The sequence below is a fragment of the Macaca nemestrina genome, chromosome 10 (assembly GCF_043159975.1).
Source record: "Macaca nemestrina isolate mMacNem1 chromosome 10, mMacNem.hap1, whole genome shotgun sequence".
Taxonomy (NCBI): Eukaryota; Metazoa; Chordata; class Mammalia; order Primates; family Cercopithecidae; genus Macaca; species Macaca nemestrina.
Genome location: NC_092134.1, coordinates 58,002,972 through 58,029,998, shown reverse-complemented (window position 1 = coordinate 58,029,998; position 27,027 = coordinate 58,002,972). Strand labels below are relative to the sequence as shown.

General features: G+C 35.8%; 1 protein-coding gene across 2 annotated transcripts in view; it reads left to right on the top strand.

Moving 5' to 3' along the window:
* The window catches only part of LOC105473342 (GLIPR1 like 1), a 38,967-nt gene extending 12,206 nt beyond the window's left edge, over window positions 1–26,761 (top strand). The window contains exons 3-6 of one of the 2 annotated variants that reach the window (XM_011727119.2): window positions 1,978–2,078; window positions 14,753–14,841; window positions 26,484–26,510; window positions 26,609–26,761. In XM_011727119.2, the coding sequence (XP_011725421.1) occupies window positions 1,978–2,078; window positions 14,753–14,841; window positions 26,484–26,510; window positions 26,609–26,700 (309 nt within the window). In that variant the 3' untranslated portion in view covers window positions 26,701–26,761. The remainder of the gene's footprint in view (window positions 1–1,977; window positions 2,079–14,752; window positions 14,842–26,483; window positions 26,511–26,608) is intronic. The other variant, XM_011727120.2, reaches the window with a different exon arrangement.
* Window positions 26,762–27,027: the final 266 nt, after the last annotated feature.

Genomic DNA, 27,027 nt, shown 5'->3' with positions numbered 1-27,027 from the left:
AAAAAAAGAATATGGTTTGGCTACTACTGGGAAAATTGAAAGAATGAATCAAGTGTCAGACGTCCTGACAACAAAAAAGATGCAATATCCCTAATAATATGGCATCAAGGCTGAGTCATAGCTTTTATATATCCTTTGTCTTCTCTTTTGCTGTAAAGCAAAAAAAGAAAAGCCGGTTCTCAAATGCCCCTTCTCCCTTCGTATTGCTAGATCAGAAAGGGGAGCTTACTTTTTATTGACTAGTTTACACTTAAGGTTAAATAATTAGGAATGGTTATATTCTTATAAAATCAACAACTATATCTTGCTTAATGTTCCAAACAAAATTAGAGAAAATTTTATTGCATTTACCACCTATTGATATTCACATTGGAGTTACATCCAATGTTCATATTAATATTACATCTAATTTCTTTAATGAAACCAATACATCATAAACCTACATAGTGAATATTTATTCTCACCATCTCAAAAGCCCCAAAAAGTCACAATTTAGATAGAATTTAATGGTGTAGTTAGTTATTCATAAGTCAAATTGTTAAACATGATTTTTTGGAAATATATATATTTTAGTTGTATTTTTTATTGATTGTTTAAAACATTCAAAAGGAAAAATGCTCTTTTAATCTTCTCACTTTATCTCATTTCATTAAGTGGGAAACTACCTCAGAATTGATCTGTCACTTACTCACCAAAACCACAAAGATGGCTGAAAGCAAAATTTTTTTTTTTTTTTTTTTTTTTTTTTTTTGAGACGGAGTCTCACCCTGTCACCCAGGCAGGAGCACAGTGGTGTGATATCGGCTCACTGCAAGCTCCATCTCCTAGGTTCAAGCGATTCTCCTGCCTCAACCTCCTAAGTAGCTAGGATTACAGGCACATGCCACCACGCTCGGCTTATTTTTGTATTTTTAGTAGAGACGGGGTTTTGCCATGTTGGCCAGGCTGCTCTCGAACTCCTGACCTCGTGATCCACCCAGCTCGACCTCCCAAAACTCATTTTTAAATTCTCAGTTCACTGTGATTTTTCTTGCACTTTTGCTGCCTCTCAGAAAAAAAAAAGCCAGTAAAATATATTTTGCAAAACTATTGATTCTGGCTAGAACAAGCCTATGAAAAAAATTGATACATCAATTTACAAAATACGTTAGTACGTTTTGCTAATAAAGTTGTAAAATAAATGAGATCCGAAATTTGTGTTGTCAAAATTTATTCTGTGTCTAAATTCCTTGGGTTATTTTCAAAATGGAGTAAATCAGTATTTTCTTCCCTTTTTTGTTTATTTGGAAAATGAAAAAAATTTATTCTATCATTGTCACAAAAAACTAGTAATGTTCCTTACCTCTTTATCTATCTACTGTAACTAGTTTTCCATAGAAGTCTTCTTCCTTTTGAATAACTTTGCTATTCTTTGCAAATAGATAAAAATAAAGATTCACCATCCTTATGGCAGGCATCTTTGAAAATCAACTCAATATGTTTTTAATTCTTACCTATGTCTTGTGACTTGACAAAGGTAAGAATATGGTTAAGATTGCAAAATTTAAAACGTAATTAGTAAAATTTTTCTGAGAAAAACAAATAAATGTAAGTTATTGTTTTCATTTATAGTCTGATTCTAATATTGTTTGTATGATATTCCCATGGATAGAATAAAAATGTATTTCATAAATAATCTAGAAGAAATTATTTTGGCTGTATATTATATTATGAGTTTGGTTATATATTATAGTCTCCTTTTGATTTATGAGGATTACCAGTATGGAAAAACTAGCTTGGTAGCTCTCATAAAATCAGCCATAACAATATAAGAATTTTAAACTAAATATAAAAATTAGAAAAAATATGTAGCTAATAAGTATTTATGTACATTATTTTTTGTAGCATGACAAAGATTATACTAATTCTCTAAATGCATTGTTTGCATAGAATAGAATTGTTTTCCATATGTTATCTTGACATTCCTTTTCTTTATAGTTAGTTTGGGCCAATTCATTTTATGTCGGTTGCGCGGTTGCAATGTGTCCTGACCTTGGGGGAGCTTCAACTGCAATGTTTATATGCAACTATGGACCTGCGTGAGTTATTTTCTCTTAAAAATAATTTAATTGAAATTAATGTTGATGATGGTTGCCAAATAAGAGGATCTTATAGTAGAGACAAGTGTATTTTTGATAAGTAATGTCTCCCTTTAAAGTGCTAATCAAATGAGATAGGTGAAAATAGAAGATGGTGGCAGAATATTGCCTTATTTAAAGAAAAACTATACCTGTCATAAAATATTTAAACTTGAGAGAGAAAATGATGGAGACTGTTAAGTTTAACAAAAGAGATAATATAAAATACATTGCCACAGTAATATATAAATACTGAAACACAAAAAGGCTGGCAGATGCTTCTCTAATATAATATAAAATAAGTGGAATAAGAAAACGATTGAGAATGATTGTAAAAGCATATACTTTTAAGAAAATAACAACATAACTTTAATTGTCTTGCTGATAATTGCATATCTAGATGAAAATATAGCATAAGCTTAAAGGGAAACTCCGAAAATGAAATTCTAGAACTCTAATCTCAGTTAATCTATACTAGGAAGAATATAAAAACAGTTAATAACCCAGCTGTTCAACAAATATCAATTTAAAAACAAGCAGTAGAAAAGATAAAAACAAAGACAGAGAATAAATATGCAAAATTGACTACAAGGAGCTGAGATATGCCAAAATTACTAGAGAGAGGCAGAAATGTGTATATATCTCTCTGTATTTTCTTCCATGACCTTACACTTGGAAGCAAAAACAAGAATGATAAATACAAATTTTTATAGCTTGGGAAAAGTAGAGTTGCTATAGATTCAGAGAAATTATAAAACTACTGACACATTATCTTTTCTCTTAAGGAGACTAATCACAAGATTTGAAATGGAAAGAGAACAATAATAGGGGATGAAGGCTCAAGATTTAATGAAAAAGCAGTTAAGCATCATATTGCTTTGAATAAGTCAGGTTTTGGGGTCCAAACAAACTGTGTACATAACAGATTTCTTATGGGTCTTGTGAAAGCATATGAGGATATTGCTATGTCACCCCTGGCCAAGTGGTAGGGAGCAATATACCCTGTCACTTGAAACAAAAGCCAAAAAAAGCAAAATAGACGAAGCACATGAAGCAATGGTTTTAAAGACACTGGTTATAATACAACAAAGGGCTGTCATCTCTGAAAACTAACAAACAAAAAGTTAGCCCTATAATTCCCCCAGCCTTCTGTCTCAATGAGAGCTTTCAAGTCATGGCACATGAAATTACTAAGACAGAGGTTGACCGACTGACTCCCTGAGTTGAAGAAATGGAGCTAAAAGTATAAGAATACTAATACAGCTAGAGTTCACGGAAAAGAGTACCAGAGAAAAGAGAACTACACAGAGAGAACCCTAGAGATCTACAAAAGGTATTCCTTGAGTATTGATTAGCACGTGCATGTGAACAGGCCAGATTAAGAAGCATCTGAAACAGTAAGAGGACACAGTTCTTGGCACTCACACAGTGAGCAGAACTAAACTGCTCCAGACCCACCTAACAATTCATAATGTAAAACCTGAAAGGATCAAAATGTTCCCATGTAATCTGACTGTATCCCGCATAAGAAATGATTGAGAATGATTATAAAAGCACATACTTTTAAGAAAAGAACAACATAACTTTAACAACAACAACAAAAAACTCAAGGAGGTTTACAGAAATACATAATACCCAGCACCTAACACAATGTCTGGAATCTAATGAAATATCGCCAGCCGTATACAGAAGGAAAAAAATAAGACATAATAAGAAGCTGAATCAATAAGTTGAAACGAATGCAGAACTTACACAGATGTTATAATTAAGAGAGACATTAAAATGATTATAACTGTATTCCATATTTTTAAATGTTAAACAAAGATGAAAAATATTCAAAACAGAGGACTACAATGTCTGAGACTTTTTAGAAGTTAAAATTAATGGAATATTAGACATTCCAGAAAAGAAAGATGAATGAATTCAAAATCATAACATTAGAAATTATCCAAGACAGTGATTCAGGAGTTCACAGCTGCAGTGAGCCATGATTGCCCTGGGAAACAGAGCAAGACCCTATCTCTTTAAAAAAAGAAAAGAAAAAAATTATCCAAGATAGAATCCATAGGGGAAAAAATATCCAAAAAGATAAAATTCATATCAGTTAGCTGTGATACAACTTTAGTGTAAATTGATTTCCTTAAATTGGACTGCCTCCTGGCCAGAGGGACAGGCTGGAGACTACCTAAGAAGACCGGGTCCCAGGAGGAAGGGGTGCCCACCACCACTGTGGCTCCAGTTGACCATTTTCCCCTGCTGCTGGTGCCAGCAAGACTGAGTGATTTGGACCAGGAGAAATTCCCCACAGTGCAACACAGGTACTGTGACAGTTTGTGGCCAGACTGCTTCTTTAAGCAAGACCCTGACACATTCCTTCTTGCCAGGCAGGGCCTCTCCCTGAGGGATTTTCAGCACCCCCAGCCAGCGGTTTATGGACAGATCTCTGATTTCCATGAGAGGAGCCCCTAGGAGGACAGGAAGCCACGGTATCATGGACCGCAATCTTATCCTTTTCTGCTGGCAAACGCTGAGGAGTCCGGGTAGTCTGGATAAGGGAAATTCTTGCTTATTTAAGTGGGTCCCTGATCCTATTTCTCCTGACTGGGTGAGATCTCCCAACAGGGGTCTCCAGGCACTGCATACAGGAGCATTCTGGTAGGCATTAGGTCAATGCCCCTCTGGGGCAGAGTGCCTAGTGAAAGGAGCAGGCTGCCATCTTTGGTGTTCTGCCACCTCCACTGGTGATACCTCCGGGGTCAAAGGGACCCAGGTGAACAGGGTCTGGAGTAGGCCCCCAGCAAATCACAGCAGCCCTAGGGAAGAGAGGCCTTACTGCTAAAAGAAGAACAAACAGAAAGCAACAACAGCATCAATTAGACCACAAAAACCCCATCCAATGGTCAGCAAACTCAAAGATCAAAGGTAGATAAACTCTTGAAGATGAGAAAGAATCAACTCGAAAATGCTGAAAACTCAAAAAGCCACAGTGCCTCTTCAACTACAAATGATCACAACACATCTCCAGCAAGGGCACAGAACTGGGATGAGGCTGAAATGGATGAATTGACAGAAATCGGGTTCAGAAGATGTATAATAATGAACTTCATTGAGCTAAAGGAGTATGTTCTAACACATTGCAAAGAAGCTAAGAACCATGATAAAATATTACAGGAGCTGTTAACCCGAATAACCAGTTTAGAGAGGAACATAAATGAACTGATCAAGCTGTAAAACACAACATAAGAACTTCACAATGCAATCACAAGTGTCAATATCCAAACAGACCAAGTGGCAGAAAGGATATCAGAGCTTGAAGACTATCTTGCTGAAATAAGGCAGGCAGACAAGATTAGAGAAAAAAGGAACAAACAAAACCTGTGAGAACTATGGGATTGTGTAAAAAGATTGAACCTATGACTGATTGGGGTACCTGAAATAAATAGAGAGAACAAACCAAGTTGGAAAACACACTTCAGGATATCATCCAGGAAAACTTCCTCAACCTAGCAAGAAGGTCAACACCCAAACTAAGGAAATCCAGAGAACCCCAGTAAGATACTCCATGAGAAGATCAACCCCAAAACACATAAGCATTAGATTCTCCCAAGGTCAAACTGTAAGAGACAATGTTAAGGGCAGCCAGAGAGAAAGGCCAGGCTGCTTACAAAGGGAAGCCCATCAGACTAACAGCAGACCTCTCAGCAGAAACCCTGAAATCCAGAAGAGATTGGGAACAATATTTAACATTCTGGTTTGAGATGGAGTCCCACTCTGTCACCCAAGGTGGAGTGCACTGGTACAATCTTGACTCACTGCAACCTCCGCCTCCCAGGTTCAAGTGATTCTCCTGCCTCAGCCTCCTGAGTGGCTGGGATTAGAGGTGCCCGCCACCACACCCAGCTAATTTTTGTATTTTTAGTAGAGACAAGGTTTTGCCATGCTAGCCAGCCTGGTCTCGAACTCCTGACCTCAGGTGATACACCCTCCTTGGCCTCCCAAAGTACTGGGATTATAGGCATGAGCCATCATGCCTGCCCAATATTTAATACTCTTAAAAAAAAATTCAGCTTAGAATTTCATTTCCAGCCAAACTAAACTTCATAAGCAAAGGAGAAATGAGATTTTTTTTCAGATAAGCAAATGCTGAGGGAATTCATCACCACAAGGCCTGCCTTGCAAGAGCTCCTGAAGGAAGCACTAATATGGAAAGGAAAAATGGTTACCAGTCACTACAAAAAACACACTGAAGTACACAAACCAACAACACTATGAAGCAACTATATGAACAAGTCTGAAAAATAACCAGCTAGCATCATGATGACAGGATCAAATTCACATATAACAATACTAACATTAAATGTAAATGGCCTAAAGGCCCCATATAAAAGACACAGAATGGTAAGCTGGATAAAGAGCCAACATCCATCAGTGAGCTGCATTCAAGAGACCCCATCTCACATGCAAAGACATACATAGATTCAAAGGGATGGAGGAAAATTTACCAAGCAAATGGAAAACAGAAAAAAGCAGAGGTTGAAATCCTAGTTTCTGATGAAACAAACGTTAAACCAATAAAGATGAAAAAAGACAAAGAAGGGCATTACATAATGGTAAAGGAATCAATTCAACAAGAAGAGCTAACTATCCTAAATATATATGCGCCCAATACAGGAGCACCCAGATTCACAAAACAAGTTCTTAGAGACCTACAAAGAGACTTAGACTCCCACAAAGTAACAGTGGGAGATTTTAACACCCCACTGTCAATATTAGACAGATCATAGAGACAGAATATTAACAAAGATATCCTGAAGTTGAACTCAGCTCTGGATCAAGTGGACCTGATAGATATCTACAGAACTCTCCACACCAAACAACAGAATATGCATTATTCTCAGTGCCACAAGGCACTTACTCTAAAACTGCACACAATTGTAAGTAAATCACTCCTCAGCAAATGCAAAAGAACTGAAATCATAACAGTCTCTCAGAACAAAAGATAGTCAAATTAGAACTCAAGATTAAGAAACACTCAAAACCACACAACTACATGGAAATTAAACAACCTGCTCTTACATGACTCCTGGGTAAATAATGAAATTAAGGCAGAAATCAAGAAGTTCTTAGAAACTAATGAGAACAATGAGATAACATACTAGAATCTCTGGAATGCAGCTAAAGCAGTGTTAAGAAGGAAATTTATAGTGCTAAACACCCACATCAAAAAGCTAGAAAGATCCCAAATTGACATCCTAACATCATAACTAAAGGAACTAGAGAACCAAGAGCAAACAAACCCCAAAGCTAGCAGAAGACAAGAAATAGCCAAGATCAGAGTGAAACAAGGTGATACAAACATGAAAAACCCTTCAAAAAAATCAATGAATCCAGGATCTGGCTTTTTGAAAAGATTAATAAAACAAATAGACTGCTAACTAGCTGTTATCATACATAAGTAAAGAGAGAAGAATCAAATAGACACAATAAAAAATGATAAAGGGGATATCACCACTGACCCCACAGAAATACAAACAACCATCAGAGAATACTATAAACACTTCTGTGCAAATTACTTGGAAAATCTAGAAGAAATGGATAAATTCCTGTAAACATATGCCCTCCCAGGACTGAACCAGGAAGAAGTTGAATCCCTGAATAGACGAATAACAACTTCTGAAATTGAGGCAGTAATGAACAGCCTATCAACAAATAAAAGCACAGGACCAGATGGATTTATAGCTGAATTCTACCAGAATAACAAAGAGGAGCTGATACCCTTTCTTTTGAAAAAGTTCCAAACAATTGAAAAGGAGGTACTCCTCCTAACTCATTGTATGAGGCCAGCATCATCCTGATACCAAAACCTGGCAAAGAAACAACAATAAAAAGCATCAGGCCAATATCCCTGATGAACATTGATGCAAACATTCTCAATAAAATACTGGCAAACCAAATCCAGCAGCACATCAAAAAGCTTATCCACCACAATCAAGTTGGCTTCATCCCCAGGATGCAAGTCTGGTTCAGCATATGCAAATCAATAAATGCAATTCATTATATCATCAGAACTAAAGACAAAAACCACATAATTATCTCAATGGATGACAAATAGCCTTCAATAAAATTCAACATTCCTTTATGTTAAAAACTCCTCTCAATAAAACAGGAATTGAAGGAGCATACCTCAAAAAAATAAGAGCCATTTATGAGAAACCCATGGCCAATATCATACTAAATGGGCAAAAGCTGGAAGCATTCCCCTTGAAAACCAGTACAAGACAAAAATGTCCTCTCTCATCACTTCTATTCAATGTAGTATTGGAAGTTCTGGCCAGAGCAATCAGGGAAGAGAAAAAAAAAGGGGGGTGGTATTCAAATAGAAAGAGAGAAAGTCAAATTGTCTTTGTCTTTGTTTGCAGATGATATAATCCTATATCTTGAAATCCCCATTATCTCATCCCAAAATCTTTTTAAGCTGATAAGCAACTTTAGCAGTCTCAAGATACAAAATCAATACGCAAAAGTCACAAGCATTCCTGTACACCAACAACAGAGAAGCAGAAAGTCAAATCATGAATAAATTCCCATTCACAATTGCTAGAAAGAGAATAAAATACCTAGGAATACAGCTAACAAAAAAAGTGAAGGATCTCTTCAAGAAGAACTACAAACCACTGCTTAAGGAAATTGGAGAAGACACAAACAAATGAAAAAGACATTCATGTTCATGGATAGTAAGAATCAATATCATGAAAATGACCACACTGCCCAAAGTAATTTATAGATTCAATGTTATTCCCATTAAACTCATTGACATTCTTCACAGAACTAGAAAAACTATTTTAAAATTCATATGGAACCAAAAAAAAGTCTGTGTAGCCAAGACATCCTAAGCAGAAAAGAACAAAGCTGGAGGCATCACACTACCTGACTTCAAACTATACTACAAGGCTGCAGTAACCAAAACAGCATAGTACTGGTACAAACACAGACACACAGACCAATGGAACAGAATAGAGAACTCAGAAATAAGACCTTACATCTATTATCATCTAAGCTTTGACAAACCTGACAAAAACAAGCAATGAGGAAAGGACTCCCTATTTAATACATGGTGCTAGAAGAACAGGCTAGCCATAAGCAGAGAATTGAAACTGGACAACTTCCTTACAACTTACACAAAAATTAGCTCAAGATGGATTAAAAGCTTAAATGTAAAACCCAAAACTATAAAAACCCTAGAAGAAAATCTAGGCAATACTATTCAGGACATGGGCATGGGCAAACATTTCATGACAAAAACATCAAAAGCAATTGCAAAAGCAAAATGGACAACCAGGATCAATTAAACTAAAGAGCTTCTACACAGCAAAAGAAACTATCATCAGAGTAAACAAGCAACCTACAGAGTGGGAGAAAACTTTAGCAATCTATCCATCTGACAAAGTTCTAATATCCAGAATCTACAAAGAATTTAAGTAAATTTACAAAACAAAAAATCATTCAAAAATGGGCAAAAGACATGAACAGACACTTCTCAAAATAAGACATTTATGCATCCAACAAACTACAAAAAAATAGCTTAACATCACTGGTCAGTAGAGAAATGCAAATCAAAATCACAATTTGATACCATCTCATGCCAGTCAGAATGGCAATTATTAAAAATGGCCGGGCGCGGTGACTCAAGCCTGTAATCCCAGCACTTTGGGAGGCCGAGACGGGCGGATCACGAGGTCAGGAGATCAAGACCATCCTGGCTAACACGGTGAAACCCCGTCTCTACTAAAAATACAAAAAATTAGCTGGGCGTGGTGGCTGGCGCCTGTAGTCCCAGCTACTTGGAGGCTGAGGCGGGAGAATGGCGTGAACCCGGGAGGCGGAGCTTGCAGTGAGCCAAGATCGCGCCACTGCACTCCAGCCTGGGAGACACAGCGAGACTCCGTCTCAAAAAAAAAAAAAAAAAAAAAAAAAGTCCAGAAACAACAGATGCTGGAGATGCTGTGGAGAAACAGGAATGTTTTTACACTGATGGTGGGAATGTAAACTCCACAATAGTCAAACCATTGTGGAAGACAGTGTGATAATTCCTCAAAGATCTAGAACCAGAAATACCATTTGACCCAGCAATCCCATTGCTAGGTATATACCCCGAAAAATATAAATTATTCTATTACAAAGATACATGCACATGTATGTTCAGTGCAGCACTATTTACAATAGCAAAGACATGGAATCAACCTAAATGTCCATCAATGATAGACTGGATAAAGAAAATGTGGTACATATACACCATGAAATACTATGCAGCCATAAAAAGGAAGGAGTTCATGTCCTTGGCATATATATATAAAATATATAATATATATTATATACATTATACATGATATACATTATATATTATATAATATATATTTATATATGGTTTTATACATGTTTTTAAACCATATATTCAATTATCCCATTTATATTAACCATATATAACATATATAATATATATTATATTTTTTATATATATGGTTTAAAAATATGGTTTATAATATATATTTTATATATATGTGTGTGTGTATGTGAATATATATATATATTAGCTTACAGACTGCATAAAATAGATAAAATATAAAATACAGAAAAACAGACCACAGGACAGATTTGGCCTCTGGGCCATACTGTGCTGATTGCTACTCTATAGAAAATCCACTGGAATCTACCAAAACTCATCTAAAACTAATAAGTTTAGCTTTTAGGATACAAAATAAGTATACAAAAATTAATTACATGTCTGCATACTAACAGTTAACGAGCAGAAATTGAGTGAAAATATCATTTAAAATAGCATCAAAAATATAAATTATCTAAAGAAAGAGACATATACTGAAAACTGCATATCATGAGAGAAACTAACAAAGACACAAATAATTAGAGAGATAGACGTTGTTCATGAGTTAGAAGACTCAGTATTTTTAAGATGTCCTTTTTTTTTTTCTGAATTGATCTATGGATTCAAGACAATCCCAGCAAAAATTCTACCACATAAGTTGACAAGTTGATCAAAAAATTCATGTGGAGACACAAAAATTTTGAATAACCAAAACAACCTGAAATAGAATAAATTTAAAGGACTAATACTATTGCTTTCAAGTGCTAATAATATGGTTTTCAAAAGTTATTAAAACTGTAAAATAATCCCAACATTGTGGTATTTGCATAAAGTTAGACAAATAGATTAGTGGAATAGAATACAGAGATCAGAAATAGACCCACACATGGCTGACCACATATTTTCAACTAATTTTTCAGAAATGAACAAAGGTATTTCAGTGAAAAAAAAATTAATAAATCATACTAGAACAATTAGTTATCCATAAAGTAACTTGGATCTACACAATGACAAAAATTAACTCAGAATGAATTGTAGATGTATTTGTTCATTTCATACTACTATAAAGAAATATCCAAGACTGGGTAATTTATAAAGGAAACAGGTTTAATTGACTACATGGCCTCAGGAAACTTACAATCATGGCATAAGGCAAAGGGGAAACAAGCACCTTCTTCACAGTGCAGCAAGACAGAGAAGAGAAAAGGAGGAACTTCCAAACAGTCTTAAAACCATCAGATCTCATGATCACTCACTATCATGAGAACAGCACGGGGGGGAAAACTCCTATGGTCCAATCACCTCCCTCTCTCAACATGTGGAGATTATAGTTCCCTCCATCAACACATAAGAATTACAATTAGAGATAAGGTTTGGGTGGGGACACAGAGCCAAACCCTATCACTTTGCCCCCAGCCACTCCGAAATCTCATGTCTTTTAACATTTCCAAACCAATCTTGCCTTCCCAACAGTTCCCCAAAATCTTAACTGATTTCTGCATTAACTCAAAAGTCCATAGTCCAAAGTCTCATCTGAGAAAAGGCAAGTCCCTCCTGCCTATAAGCCTGTAAAATCAAAAACAAGTTAGTTATTTCCTAGATACAATGGGGATACAGGCATTGGGTAAATGCTCCCATTCCAAATGAGAGAAATTGGCCAAAACAAGGGGGATACAGGCCCTGCACAAGTCCAAAATCCAGTGGGGCAGTCATTAAATCTTAAATCTCTGAAATAATCTCCTTTGGCTCCATGTCTCATATTGGGGGCATGCTGATGTAAGAGGTGGGCTCCCACAGCCTTGGGCAGTTCCTTCATGGGCTGCTACTGAAAGTTTGTGGCTTTTCCTGGTGCATGGTGCAAGTTGCCATTGGATCTACCATTCTGAGGTCTGGAGGATGGTGTCCCTGTTCTCACAGCTCCACTAGGCAGTGCCCCAGTGGGGACTCTGTGTGGAGTCTCCAATCCCACCTTTTCTTTCCATACTGCCCTAGTAGAGGTTCTCCATGAGGGCTCTGCCCCTGCAGCAGACTTCTGCCTAGTTATACAGGCATTTCCATACGTCCTCTGAAATCTAGGTGGAGGTTTCCAATCTTCAGTTCTTAACTTCTGTGCACCCACAGGCCCAACACGTTGCAGTCTTTCTGCCCCTTAGCTCAGATAGGTCTGAGTTCTTGTCTCACAACCAGGAAGAATTAGGTGTGTGGATACTGGAGAGTGAGTGGAGTAGAATTTATTAAGCAAAAGAGAAACTCTCAACAAAGAGAAATGTGGCAAGAAGGGAATGGTTCCCCTACCCAAAGGCTGGAAAGTACCCCCTTGTGGCTGGTTCTGGGGCCTTTTATGGACTCAGAATGAAGAGTATGTGCTGATTGGTCTGTGAATATGCAAAAAAAAAAAAAAAAAAAGTTAAAGTAAAGACAACAGTATAGAAAACTAATTAGGAAAGGGTTGGCATATGTAAAATAGGTGAAGGGTGGGTATCAATCAGAGGAAAGTGCACCAAACAAGAAAACAAGTTCTCAATCCAGTCCAAATATTTAACTTGTAGCTTGGCTTTCAGGTTATAAACTGTCTTTGGCTTGAAGGTGGGGTTTCACCAGGGACCCAAGCCTATCTGCCTAGGCATTTGGCTGCCTTCTGCTACTCTCAACATCACATTGAAGTCACCAAGGCTTGGGGCTTGCACCCTCTGAAGCAAGAGCTGAAGCTGTACCTCAGCCCGTTTTAGCTGAGGAAAGAGATGTAATTGACTCATGGTTCCACGTGAGTGAGGAGGCCTCAGGAAACTTACAATCATGACAGAAGGTGAAGGGGAAGCCAGCACCTTCCTTACAGTGCAGCAGGAGAGAGAAGAGTAAAGGAAGAATTTCTAAACACTTTTTAAACCATCAGATCTCATAAGAACTCACTCACTATCATAAGAACAGCATGAGGGAAACCACTCCAATAATCCAATCACCTCCCTCCTTAAACGTGGGGATTACAGGTTCCTCCCTCAACACATGGGAATTACAATTCAATATGAGATTTGGGTGGGGACACAGAGCCAAACCATATCAACAGACCTAAATGTAAAATCTAAAACTACAGAAATTTTAGAAGAAAAGATGAACAAAAACCTTTATGACCTTCAGATAGCCAAAGATTTTTAAACTACCACACTAAAACTATGATATATAAATTTAATGTCATTAAAATTAAAAATAACTACTATTCAAAGACACTGTTAAGAGAATGAAAAGACAAGCCACCTGGAAGAAAGTCTGTAAACAGCAACAATAACAGCAACATATATCAAATAAAGGATGTACCCTGGAATATAGGAAGAATTCTCACAACTCAATATAAAGAAAACTTACAACTCAATCTTAATGTTTTTAATACAAAGAAGATATATAGGTAACAAATACACACATAAAAATGCTCAACATCATTAGTCATTTAAAAAATACAAATTAAGGTCACAATAAATACCACTACACTACTATTAGAATGGCTAGAGGGTGGCCATGCCAAATGCTGGGGACAATGTGAAGGCTATGGTATTCTCACGCACTGTTAGATCTGTGTCCCTGTAATGATGTATGTATGAATGCTTTGAACATTCATAGCAACCCTATTGGTAGTGACCAAAAACTTGACCAACCCAAATGCCCATCAATGGAAGAATATATAACTAAATTGTGGCATATTCTTTAATGGAATACTACTCATGTTGTTATGTTTTTATGTGTGTACTCTAAGTAACACATTTTTTAAGTCTTTCACAGATAGAAGATAAAGAGCCTTTGAAAAATTTATGACTTATACTATTAAAAATCAGGCATAATAGCTGTCAAGTCATACATCATCAAAGAGAACTAGATAAGGACTATGATATTATAATTTAAAATTAAAACATGAAACACATGTTTATGTTTGCAATTTAAATATTACTTATTTCATGTACCGAATGAAGAAATAGTCATACTATCTATGACAAAAACTTTGCAACCATCACATGCATAATTACACTGGGTCCAGATCTCATTATTGTTCTATAGAATATTCAAGAATAGAACTTCCATGTGGTTCATTCTGTAAGGAATTGTTTTAATAGTTTAACAAAAGAAATGAAAATAAAATTGAGACATATTATTTTTCGTTTTCAACGTTTATGACTTAATGAATGACTAAAACAACTTGCATACATGCGTGAAAAAAATTGGAGAAATTAACAGCCACTTGACTAATCAATGTTTCTCTTTTTTACAGAGGAAATTTTGCAAATATGCCTCCTTACACTAAAGGAGAATCTTGCTCTCTCTGCTCGAAAGAAGATAAATGTGTAAAGAACCTCTGCAGTAAGCAAAAAATAATATTATATTTAAAGAGTAAAGTTTCCATATATTTATTATATTTTAAAATTTGGCTTCTCAAGTTTACAAATTAGGGACAAGATTTGATTGTTGTTATCTGATGATATAAATCATTTGTCATAAATTTTAATACTTAAACTCAGATGATTCTTGCTGTCTTCACTGACTACTCTCCCTCTGAAGCTAAAGAGCATAAAGGAAGGAGGTACAACCATGATTCAATTTGCTGCTGCACTGAAAATAACTATGTGTTGAAATGCTTCTTATTTTTACTTGCTTTCATTGACCTCCTTTTATTAGTTATTAGAATAGTGATCCATTCCGAAGTAATTTGTTAGTCAATGTCCAAAGTAATTATGATTTAAAACTAACATGTTTCTCTTTCATGATCAACTTTTTCATTCTCAAAACAAATATGATTTTAAAGGCTAAAAGTATAAATTTTTGGCAGTGAGACCAGAGCAAAAAAAAAATGGAGCCATGCGTCAACAAAATGTCAATCTCTGCAAAATATTGGAAGAGATTTATTCTGAGCAAATATGAGTGGCCAATGACCTGTGAGACAGCCCTCAGGGACCCTGAGAACATGTGTCCAAGGTGGTCAGGCTACAACTTGTTTTTCACATTTTAAGGAGACATAAGACATCAATCAATACATGCAAGATATACATTAGTTCTGTCCAGAAAGGCAAGACAACTGGAAGTGGGGCTTGCAAGTCAAAAGTCAAAGGTAGATTCAAAGATGTTCTGATTGGCAATTGGTTAAGTAATTGTCTAAAGGCTTACAATCAATAGAAAGGAATAGCTGGGTTAAGATAAGGGGTTGTGGAGACCAAGGGTTTATTAAGTAGATGAAACCTCAAGGTATCAGGCTTCTGAGAGACTAGATTGTAAATGCTTCTTATCAGATTGAAAGAGTCTCTTCTATTAGACTTAAGATCTGTATTGGTGTTAATGCTGGAAAGCTTTTTCTGAATTCCAAAAAGGGAGGAAGGTATAACAGGACATGTCTGACCTCCCCTTTCCTATCATGGCCTGAACTAGTTTTTCAGGTTAACTTTGGAATGCCCTTTGCCAAAAGTAGGGGTCCATTCAGATGGTTGGGGGACTTAGAATTCTAGTTCTGGTTTACATTATCCTCCTTCTGGCCAACATTTGCCAGAGGCAAAGTCAACGGCCAGTAAACATTTACTTTATCCCATAGTTTTGCCAGGGTGGCATGGCTGCCTGCCCCAGGTTCATCCTGTCCCTCAGCGGAATCCCTATTGCCAAAGGACCTAGATCCAAAAATTTATAGCCAATTTAAATGTTACAGCCCAGATGGGAATGGACATGGACAGGCATTCACTAACTGTTAAATTTTTTAAAGTAATATAAAAGCCAACCAACAAAAACACAAAGGTGAAGATATAAAATTGACTTACCTTTAACTTCTATACGTTGAGCTGCTATAATGTTGGTTTTAGTTACAGACTTAACAGCAATTAGCTACACAAAACATAAGCATTATTAAAACCTTTTAAGCTAAGGAATTTAGAGATTTTTGTTGTGCCACATTTCTTTTTGTTGTCTTTAGTAATGTGTCCTAAGGTGTCTGATAAAAATTTTTTATATATAATTATCTGCATAAATCTCACAACTGGGAGTATTATACCCAGGAGGCTTTGTCATGGGTATCTTTATATTCTTTCAGTAATAATTTGTTGTTAATTCTACAGGAAGGCCGGGCGCGGTGGCTCAAGCCTGTAATCCCAGCACTTTGGGAGGCCGAGACGGGTGGATCACGAGGTCAGGAGATCGAGACCATCCTGGCTAACATGGTGAAACCCCATCTCTACTAAAAAATACAAAAAAAAAAAACTAGCCGGGCGAAGTGGCGGGTGCCTGTAGTCCCAGCTACTCGGGAGGCTGAGGCAGGAGAATGGCGTGAACCCGAGAGGAGGAGCTTGCAGTGAGCTGAGATCCGGCCACTGCACTCCAGCCTGGGTGACAGAGCAAGACTCCGTCTCAAAAAAAAAAAAAAAAAATTCTACAGGAAGCAGCAAATTACTTATGGTTAGAATGGATTAAAAGGTGCCACATAAGAGCTCAGAAGGCAAAGTTCCTGTTTTACCAGCTGTTTAGGCATCTGTGTACCTATCCTTGATCGAGAAGAGCTGAACTAATTATATCCCTCAAAACCAGCCCTTGTAATCTCATGCAACCACCTCTTGCACAACAGTCCCTGGGCCTAGTGGGAGGGTATTTGTATTGTTTTAGCAACAGAGCATATGCAATGAAAAGCAGATCAGGCTCAATGGGATTCCAAATGAGGAAGATTTGCAGGTTTTGTCAAATCATCTGTAGTCCTCAGAATGCCATGATTCTGGTTTTCCTGGAAGAAGGAAAACCATGAGCGATCAATCACATTAATAATTTGACAATTAAAAAAGAATGTGTGTGTTAGAACAGAAAAAGGAAACTATTCCCCTAGAGCACTAACTAAAAACATAAAAAATTATAACCTGGTACTCTTTAGAGGATCACTGTAGCAAAGAGAGATTCATAATTCAATTTGCATTCAACAACAAAAGTCAGCACCAGAATTGAGTAACAAGTGTTACAGTTTTCCTTTGAAACAATTTACCTCTTTCTCTAATCCTCCTTTACTACTAAAGAGAAATTATAGTAAAACCAATTTGTGTGCAAAGTAAGTTTTAGGTTTATTATTTGGCCTGATCATTCGCATAAAGTGCAACAAGAATTGATTGGCCATATAGACTTTTTTCAATTTGGCTTTGCTGTAATTTTATCTAAACATATGTTATTCTAGTTAAAGCCTTGGTAAAATAACCAGTGTCTTCTATTGTGCTTTTTGAAAAGAGAAGACTCTTAGTAGATTTACGCAAATAACTATATTGTCATAAAATCAGAATACTCAGGAACTGTTTTGAATTTTGGAGAACTCAGGTAGAGAGAAAGGTAAATTTTCTCACAAAAGTGTACTTTACCCAATTACTCTAAACCATAAGTCACTCAAAAGAAAAAGATTTTCTTGCCTCTTCTTTAACCAGAGAAGCAGCCCTCGATATAAGATGCTGTTTGTTCACCTTGGAACTTCTATTCACAAGCCAAGTAGCTCTTGTCAGATGAGAGCTGTTTATCAGGAACTGTAGAATCTAGCAGCTCCTCACATAGAGTGAGACCTAGGGGCAAAAGAGGCCTCCTGGTCATGACCTCCTCCTTGTTTCCCCAGGTAGCAAGATCCTATATAAACCATTTTTATTTTATCATAAAATTTTTGGGGCACCATTATTTATATTAACACAAGGGTAGCTTCAGTTAACACCCCATAGCAAGGCAGTAAATGCCCCATAAGTGGAAATTCTCTAGTCCACAGTCCTTGTAGTTGTCATTAAGAAATGCTCACAGATATTTGCCATAGGCCCCAATAAATGCTCCATAAGGAGTTACCAAGTGGAAGATTTGTCCTGAGCAGCACTCAGCTTCTACCCTATATTCTGTGGGCTCGGGCAGCCTTACTAGTTCTTTTAGCATATCCAGTTAACATTTCACAAAGGGCAGATTTTCATGCCTTCAGATTTATAGTATTACATAGGGAAACATCCCCAGTGAGATCTAATACCCAGTTTCATAAGACATGTAGGTAAAGGAGGTCACAACTACCTTACGTAAAGCCTGTTTCAACATTTCAAATCTCATAATACTATCAACCTTTACATTTTTATGTTCTGGTCCTAGGAAATGTTCTTCTCTACCACTAGACTATTTTACCTTTACTAATGAATATGTATTTAGGTTCCCAGCAGGGAATTAAGCCAAGAAACTCAGTCTCTTTTGTCAATCTTCATCTAAATTTGCCTCAACAGTGCCCCAGGCAATGTCAGCTTTCTCATTATAATATCTGTCCTTTGATTTTTCTTAAATTTCCCCAATCTGGGGGCAAATGCAGAACACTGGTGTGGTGCTATTTAATGTTGGAGGATCGACAGTGATTGCCTTTGGTCCACCCAGTCTTTGATAGTGTTGTAAAGACCTCGAACTCCATGAATTTTCATTTTATTTATTTCATTTATTAATAACCATTTAAAGATTTCCACTCTTCTGAGATGAGTCCTTTGACTCCCTTTTACCTTTCTCTTTTTTGTTGTTAATTACCTTAATGTTTTATTAGCATCTCTGAGACCCATGAAGGAAAGCAAATTTGATAAGTTTTCTCAAACAGTTGTTCAGTTCTATAGGAGTAATGTCATCTGGGGTGCCCTGTAAAAAGAGCTCCCTTAAGCACAGCATTTACCATGACCTTGGTAATAGCCATATTTGGTGAGTGAATATCCTCATCATCATAAAGCCAGTCCCACATGGCTTGCATATGAAGCATTTCAGCTGCCTCATCTGGGGTCCTCCACTTGGCATTTTACAGGAAGAGTTGGGCAGTCTCCTTCTCAGGGTAAACAGAACCTACAGTAGCATTTATCCAATCCACTAGACTGGTCATTGTCTCAGGAATAACCTCCTGTGCATCCATATCACATGTATACTCATCAATTGTTTAATAGTGAGCTACGGGTCCTACATTGACCCAAACATGCTCTTTCATTGCATAGCATTTAAAATTAAAGATACTGTCCTTAAAGTAGTTATTTTTACAATCCATTATACTAAAGGTTTCTCAGGAATCTGACGATATGAATCTACCAAATGGAAGAATTTTTTTTACTTTATACCCTCTGGTTTTAATAGTTGCTTGGTTTTGCCCCTCGCCAACATTGACTATTTTCTTAGTAACCGCAGGTCTTAGAGGTAATTTTTACTGGCCTTGGTTAATTTTTCCCTTTGTGGGTAGCTTTGAGGATAGTGGCCTGAGCTAACTTACATCTGAATTTGGTCCAGCCTTCAGGCCAAACACAGCACTCTTTCACTTTCATTATACCTATTACAAATAACAATAACCAAGGGATTGAATATTTTGCCTTTTTCTTAGTAGTCTGCATTTTCTTACACATTCAGTGAACTAACTCTCTGGGAGTATGACTATGATTCATCTCTAAATTGCACTGGCAACTTTTACCTTTAGTAACTGAATGCAGTCCAGCTGCAGCTCCTTAATATGGGTGACCACATAGCCACCCAAGAGTCAAAGGTTTCTTACTCCCCACCCTATAATTTTCTCTTCATCCATTTGGTATTATCTGCATATTTGTTTCCTTTATTTTAAAGATACTCAAATAGCCTCTAAACTAACAAAAATATTATATTCTCTTTAGCAAAAATCACATCCTTATGTTTCTATAAACTTCACCAAAAAAAAAAAAAAAAAAAAACACTTTTTACTCTCCTGCTATTTTAGCTTTTAACATCCCAAATTCCCAGTGGGGAAAAACAAATTATTTAACTTAACATAACATGACTTTGAGATTTTAAACTACTGGAGATAATTTTGAGATTAAATTTACCAAATTAATCTGAATGAATATTACTAAAGTCATGTGAACTAAAAGGTATCAGAGTTAGCTTCTATTAGTTTCATATGCACTTACTTCTCTTTAAGCCAACTAATTAGAGCTCTTGCATATTTTGGTAGTGAAATATCACTTTTATATGACACATATAAACATACAGATAAAACAGACATACAAACAAAAGCAGATCCTATAAGATTTTTTATTTGCCTGTTTTCATATATTCTTTTCCTTACTTTAGACTATTAATTTTAAAAAGTTACAGGAGCCAACTAAAATTGAAGGAAAGAGTTACCATCCCAGGACTTCTCAAAAGTTAGAAAGAGCTAAAGCAGCAGGGTACAGCGTAAGTTGAACTTCTGTGACATCAAACTAAAGAATTTTAAAATTAAAATTAAAACAGGTTATAGAATTTAAAAATTAATTGATAGGTGCAGCAAACGACCAGGGCACATACATACTTATGTAACAAACCTGCACATTCAGCACATGTATCCCAGAACTTAAAAATTCAAAAAATAAAAATTAAAAATGTCTTCCATTAAAAGTCAATATTTTTAATAACAGCTTGTTCTAACCAATTTTATAGTCTTGTATCAGTGTATTTTAATATCAAAGTCCAATTTCTAGAAAGACTATTAAAATTTCCTTTTAACTATAGCCAACTTAAATGTAACTTAAAAAAAATTTTTTTTTTTTTTTTGGCTAATCTTATTATGACTTACACAGACCATTCGTGAAAAGTTTGAATTTTCAGGTTTGTCTTAAACATCCCCCTTTCTTAAACAACTAGATAGTTTATTTTAGGACAAAAATTTACCACACAAGATTATTTCTCATACAAAAATATTTTTTAACCTTTCTTACCAAAAATACCTCTTAATATATATAACTTCCTTTAAGTCTCTCTTATTTCCTGGTTCCTTTTACCTTCTTTTGCATATAACTTTTAAATAACCTTTGAATTAAACAAACATTATTTACCTTTCAATAAGAACACATTTTTAAAAAAATGTTTTCCTATCATTTTTCAAACTAGACATTGCCCAGTTAATGAATATCCAATGTTAAATATAACTTTAGATTCAAACAAACTTTAGACAAGTGTGTTTACAAACATTTATTCTATTACATTTACCTCATTAATTTATTTAATAGTTCACCTAGTGTATTTATAAAGACTGATAGTCATCATTTAAAATTATTTCCCTGTTAATCATTTTTACAGCCTATGAATTGTGGGTGTTTACTCAAGATATAAACTTAAGGCTGACTATATGAGTATTTTACCAATAATTCAGTATGTAGCTGTTTTCATTAAACCAACAATACCAAATGTCTTATTCAGCAAAAATTACACAAGCAAAGATTATTCTGTTTTGGGCTGGCTTTATAGTTTTACAACCCTTATGCAAAATTTTGACACCTTATAATATTTGCCAGGGATAAACATGAACCCACTTGATCAATAAACAGAAAGAAAAATGCTACAGTTCTAATTCTAATGTTACTTTACCAAGAATTTTAAAGCCAGTTTATTTATTAAAGATTTTACTTAAGTCAGTGTCATGTGCGTCCCTGTGAAGAGACCACCAAACAGGCTTTGTGTGAGCAATAAAGCTTTTCAATCACCTGGGTGTGGGCAGGCTGAGTCCGAAAAGAGAGTCAGTGAAGGGTGGGGCCATTTTATAGGATTTGGGTAGGTAAAGGAAAATTCCAGTCAAAGGGGGTTTGTTCTCTGGCGGGCAGGAGTGGGGGTCTCAAGGTGCTCAGTGGGGGAGCTTTTTGAGCCAGGATGAGCCAGGAAAAGGAATTTCACAAGTTAATGTCATCACTTAAGGCAAGGACCGGCCATTTTCACTTCTTTTGTGGTGGAATGTCATCAGTTAAGGCCGGGGAGGGCATTTTCACTTCTTTTGTGATTCTTCAGTTACTTCAGGCCATCTGGGCATATACGTGCAAGTCACAGGGGCTGCGGACGTGCAAGTCACGGGGGATGTGATGGCTTGGCTTGGGCTCAGAGGCCTGACATTCATGTGAATTTGAAAAGCATATGGGCTTATTATTTATTTAATTTATGGTTACTCTTAAGCCAATTTGGTACCTTGTGGCCACAATCCATAACAAAATACATAAACACATACATGCGCATCATAGAAAGATCCTATTTTTTATTTCAGAACTCTAGCCATAAGATATTAATACGAACTCACTGGTTTACAAAAAGGAAGAAGATTGGATCTAAACAGTGGGCTTTGTCTCAGTAGAAAAGTAACAGCAGATTTAAAGCAGGCAGAAAAGAAAATAGAGAAGTAGAGAACTTAGGAACTCTTGAGTTGCAGATTGACCTTTGGGCTATGAATTTTTCTTTGATGTAATTTGCCCATCAGCTTAAAATGTGCAAAACAGACCATAATATGTAACTAGTTTGAGTACTAGTAATCTTGGCATGCCCTCAAACTTTTTCATTTTGCACAAACACTCGCAAAGAGAGGCACCCTAAAACTCACAGGGCGCCCCAAAGTGGATCATTCTCCTTGTCTTTCCTCATTTTCAGATTGTTGCCCACTTTTTTTTTTCTTAAAAGGAGGAATGGAGCTGTGGCCTAGGATTTTTTTGTGTGGTAGATCAATGTGTGCTGATTTTGGATAAGACTGCAGTGTTTTACAAATGAGTCATTTCCACCTGCTTATGTGTCTCAGTTTCTCTCTCCAGAGGTCTATCACCTCTGAGAAGGCTAAAAATGCCAAGTGAACAGCTCTATATGCATTTCTTGAAAGAGTCTTTTAAAACTAATTTTGTTCAGGGTTCCCCGTAGGGCCACTGCATGGCAAAAGGGGTAAACCACCGAGACGATTCCCACTCAGCCCCCAGTCACCCAAGGGGCAGCTTGCAGCTGGGAGTAACAAAATGTCCTTTCTCTTCAGAGCTGAGGTGGTCTCTCATTTATCTATAAAAATGAAAGTTTAAGTTTCTTACAAAAATGCACAGACAAGCCAATTGAGATTAATTTTGGGAGAAAAATTAAGGGAGAAGACACTTTAGAATATACCTCCAAAGTGGAAACCAAATAGGTTACCCAAAAGGCAGGGGTTCTCCTTGGCTTTAGAAAAAGGCAATGGACAAGATCCTTTAGAATGCAGCTCTAAACTAGAATTAGGATCCTAAACAACAACTTCCTAGGAGGAAAAAAAAAAACTTTTTGACTCTTTTGTAGTAACACTTAGCTTAAAACACAAACATATTCTATAGCTATATCAAAGTATTTTATTTCTTTATGTCCTTATTCTATAAGCTTTTTTCCACTTACAATTTTTATTTTACTGTTTAAACTTTTTGTTAAAAACTGAAATACAAATACACACATTAGCCTAGGCCTACACAGGATCGGAGTCATCAATATAACCATCTTCCATCTCCACATCGTGTACCACAGGATGGTCTTGCACATTAAATTATATTCCTTTTTGTAATATATTTGTTATTATATTTTAGAATTTTATTTTATAATTGATTTTATTGGCTTAAAAATGTAAATGCTTTTGTATATTAGTCTATTAACAGTTTTACCAAACTCTCTTATTATTTCTGACAGTTTATTGATTTTCTTGGATTTTATATGATGACAAATCATTTTTCTGTTAAAAGTAATGCAAGTTTTGTTCTTTCTTCTACTCTTTATATTCATTATTTATTTCACAAATATTAACAGACAGTTCATTTCTCCAGTGCAGTGTTGAGCATAAGCTGTAACAGTAGACACACCCTTCTATTATTCTTGAATTCAGAGACAATGTTTCACCATTGTGTATGTTTGTTTTAGATTATTTTCATTGGTCTTCATTGCCAGGTTATAAAAGTTTTCTCTTTTCCTTATTTTGCTGAGTTTTTAATTTGAATAAATGTTAACTTTAACAATTTTTTCCTCCATCTCTTGAAATGCTATTTCTTTCCTTTTAATGTCTTAAAGTTGTAAACTGTATCAAAGGGTTTCTAATATAACACAGCTACACTGTAAAATTTCAAAAGGTACCAGGAGTTAAGTGATGTCCCAGTAATACAATATTACGTTATTCTTTCATTCTTGTGATAAATCCAATTTGGTCATGAGGTTTCCTTAAGAGATGACTAGATCCTTGTTAACTTTTTATTTACAATTTTTTGCATTTATTTTTAGAATTGTGCTTGGCCATATAATTTTCCTCCTGCATTTTTCCTTGATTTTGACTTCAAGGTTGTATTAGCCTCATTTTAAAAAGTTGGCATTTGGAAATAATTTTTCCTTTAGTATTTTGGTTACAGTTTGTATAAGATTCTGATTATTTAATTTTTGAATGTTTAGGAGACATTCTCTGTAAAGCTATTTTGTTCTAATGCAAGTGTGTTCTGTGTAATTTTAATTACTGATTAATTTTTTTTAATCATTATGGGATATTTGGGTTTGTGGAAGACTTTGGCAAATTTTCTGTTCTATCCACATTTCAATGAAATACTCTTATATTTTTACATGTACTTCGTGTGTAGTTATGTTTCATTTATGTCCTATTACTTTTGACTTGTACTTTTTCTCTTTTTTGTTGATCAGTCTTTATTAGAAAACATATTTTATCTTGGTTTGCTGCTTATTTGAGATAGGAAATATAGCATAACAGTGATATATATAGACCTTGGAATCAGATGGTTTAACTCAAGAGGTGATTAAGAGAATTACATTTGATTAAATACACAAAATTATTTAAGCCTCCCAAAAAGTAATTTTTCAATACATTTTAGCTATTACTATAACTAAGTTCCAAATTTTCTATCATTTAACCCAGTTTATATTTTGTAGCATTCATTGCTCTCTGACATTATCATTTTTACTCATTTATTTATTTAATTTTAAAATTGAGTATAGATTTTTCTCTCCTCATTTTTCCACAATAAAAGGGATTTTATTTTTTCCTGGTAACCATTATATCCAAAGCTAGAATCATGCTGAATATGTAGTAGAAGGTCAAAAAATTAATTATTTTTTTAAGTAGATTATTTCCTAATGAAGTGCTAGATGCTATTAGAATGGTAAACTGGGGAGGAAAGTTTGATGTGGAAAAGACATTGAGAAATATTTGGAGTAAGGAACATTACAGAAATGAATGAGATTGTTAATGAATAGTTCTGGCATACAAAAAATTCAACATGAACAAATTACCTTTCTTCAGGGACTTGAATTGGGAATGAAAGAGTGGGAAAAATAAAGTTAACTACTTTATAGCTTTGTCTGTTTTTAACTTTTGTGCCTTCAACACAAGAGGTATTTTAGAAATATTTCTTGATGGCCGGGCACGGTGGCTCACACCTGTAATAGCAGCACTTTGGGAGGCCAAGGCGGGTGGATCACGAGGTCAGGAGATCCAGACCATCCTGGCTAAGACGGTGAAACCCATCTCTACCAAAAATGCAAAAACTTAGCCGGGCGTGGTGGCGGGCGCCTGTAGTCCCGGCTACTCGGGAGACTGAGGTAGGAGAACGGCGTGAATCCGGGAGGCGGAGCTTGCAGAGAGCCGAGATCGCGCCACTGCACTCCAGCCTGGGCGACAGAGCGAGACTTTGTCTCAAAAAAAAAAAAAAAAAAAAAAAAAAAAAAAAAAAAAAGGGGGGGCCGGGCGCCGTGGCTCAAGCCTGTAATCCCAGCACTTTGGGAGGCCGAGACGGGCGGATCACGAGGTCAGGAGATCGAGACCATCCTGGCTAACCTGGTGAAACCCCGTCTCTACTAAAAAATACAAAAAAAAAAAAACTAGCCGGGCGTGGTGGCGGGCGCCTGTAGTCCCAGCAACTCCGGAGGCTGAGGCAGGAGAATGGCGTAAACCCGGGAGGCGGAGCTTACAGTGAGCTGAGATCTGGCCACTGCACTCCAGCCTGGGCGACAGAGCGAGACTCCGTCTCAAAAAAAAAAAAAAAAAAAAAAAAAAAAGAAATATTTGTTGACATAACACTGTTGGTAGGAAGCATCATAAAGAGTTTTAAATACTGTAGGATTGAGTAGGAAGGTTTCATTTTCTTGTTAAAAAGTCAAACTAATTTTTGTTAGTTGATTGTCTTATTCTAAAAGCCACAAAAGCAAAGAAATATCTTTTCTTGTTTTATAACATTTTATAATATTAACTTCTATTTTTACTTTAGGGACTCCACAACTTATTATACCTAATCGTATGTATCAAAATGTTTTAGTATTAATCAGATTATTTTCTCCCATTGAAAATGAATTGAACTCTTAACTATTCTGGTTTTGTTTTCATTTTTGACAGAAAATCCATTTCTGAAGCCAATGGGGAGAGCACCTCAGCAGATAGCCTTTAATCCATTCAGCCTAAGTTTTCTTCTTCTGAAAATCTTTTAATGTCATTTATATACAAAAGAAATTATCAAATGTTAAAATAAAAGAATAGTTTATTGTTTAACTTATCATCAGTTTGATTCTTTATTGAATCTTCTACACTCTTTCCTGATACCTAAATTTAATGTTTGTTTTAACTCAGAAAATGTATTGTAGTATGGAAAATGGATGGCAGTAGAATAAAGTCTTAAGATTATTTTAAATTACAAATCCATATGTATAACCAAAGTGTTCCACTCTTTAATTTTCTAATGAGAATGGATTTCCATTTTAGTTATAGTACATTTAGAGAACTAAAGTCATTTCAGATATTAGTTTCCTTATATACTA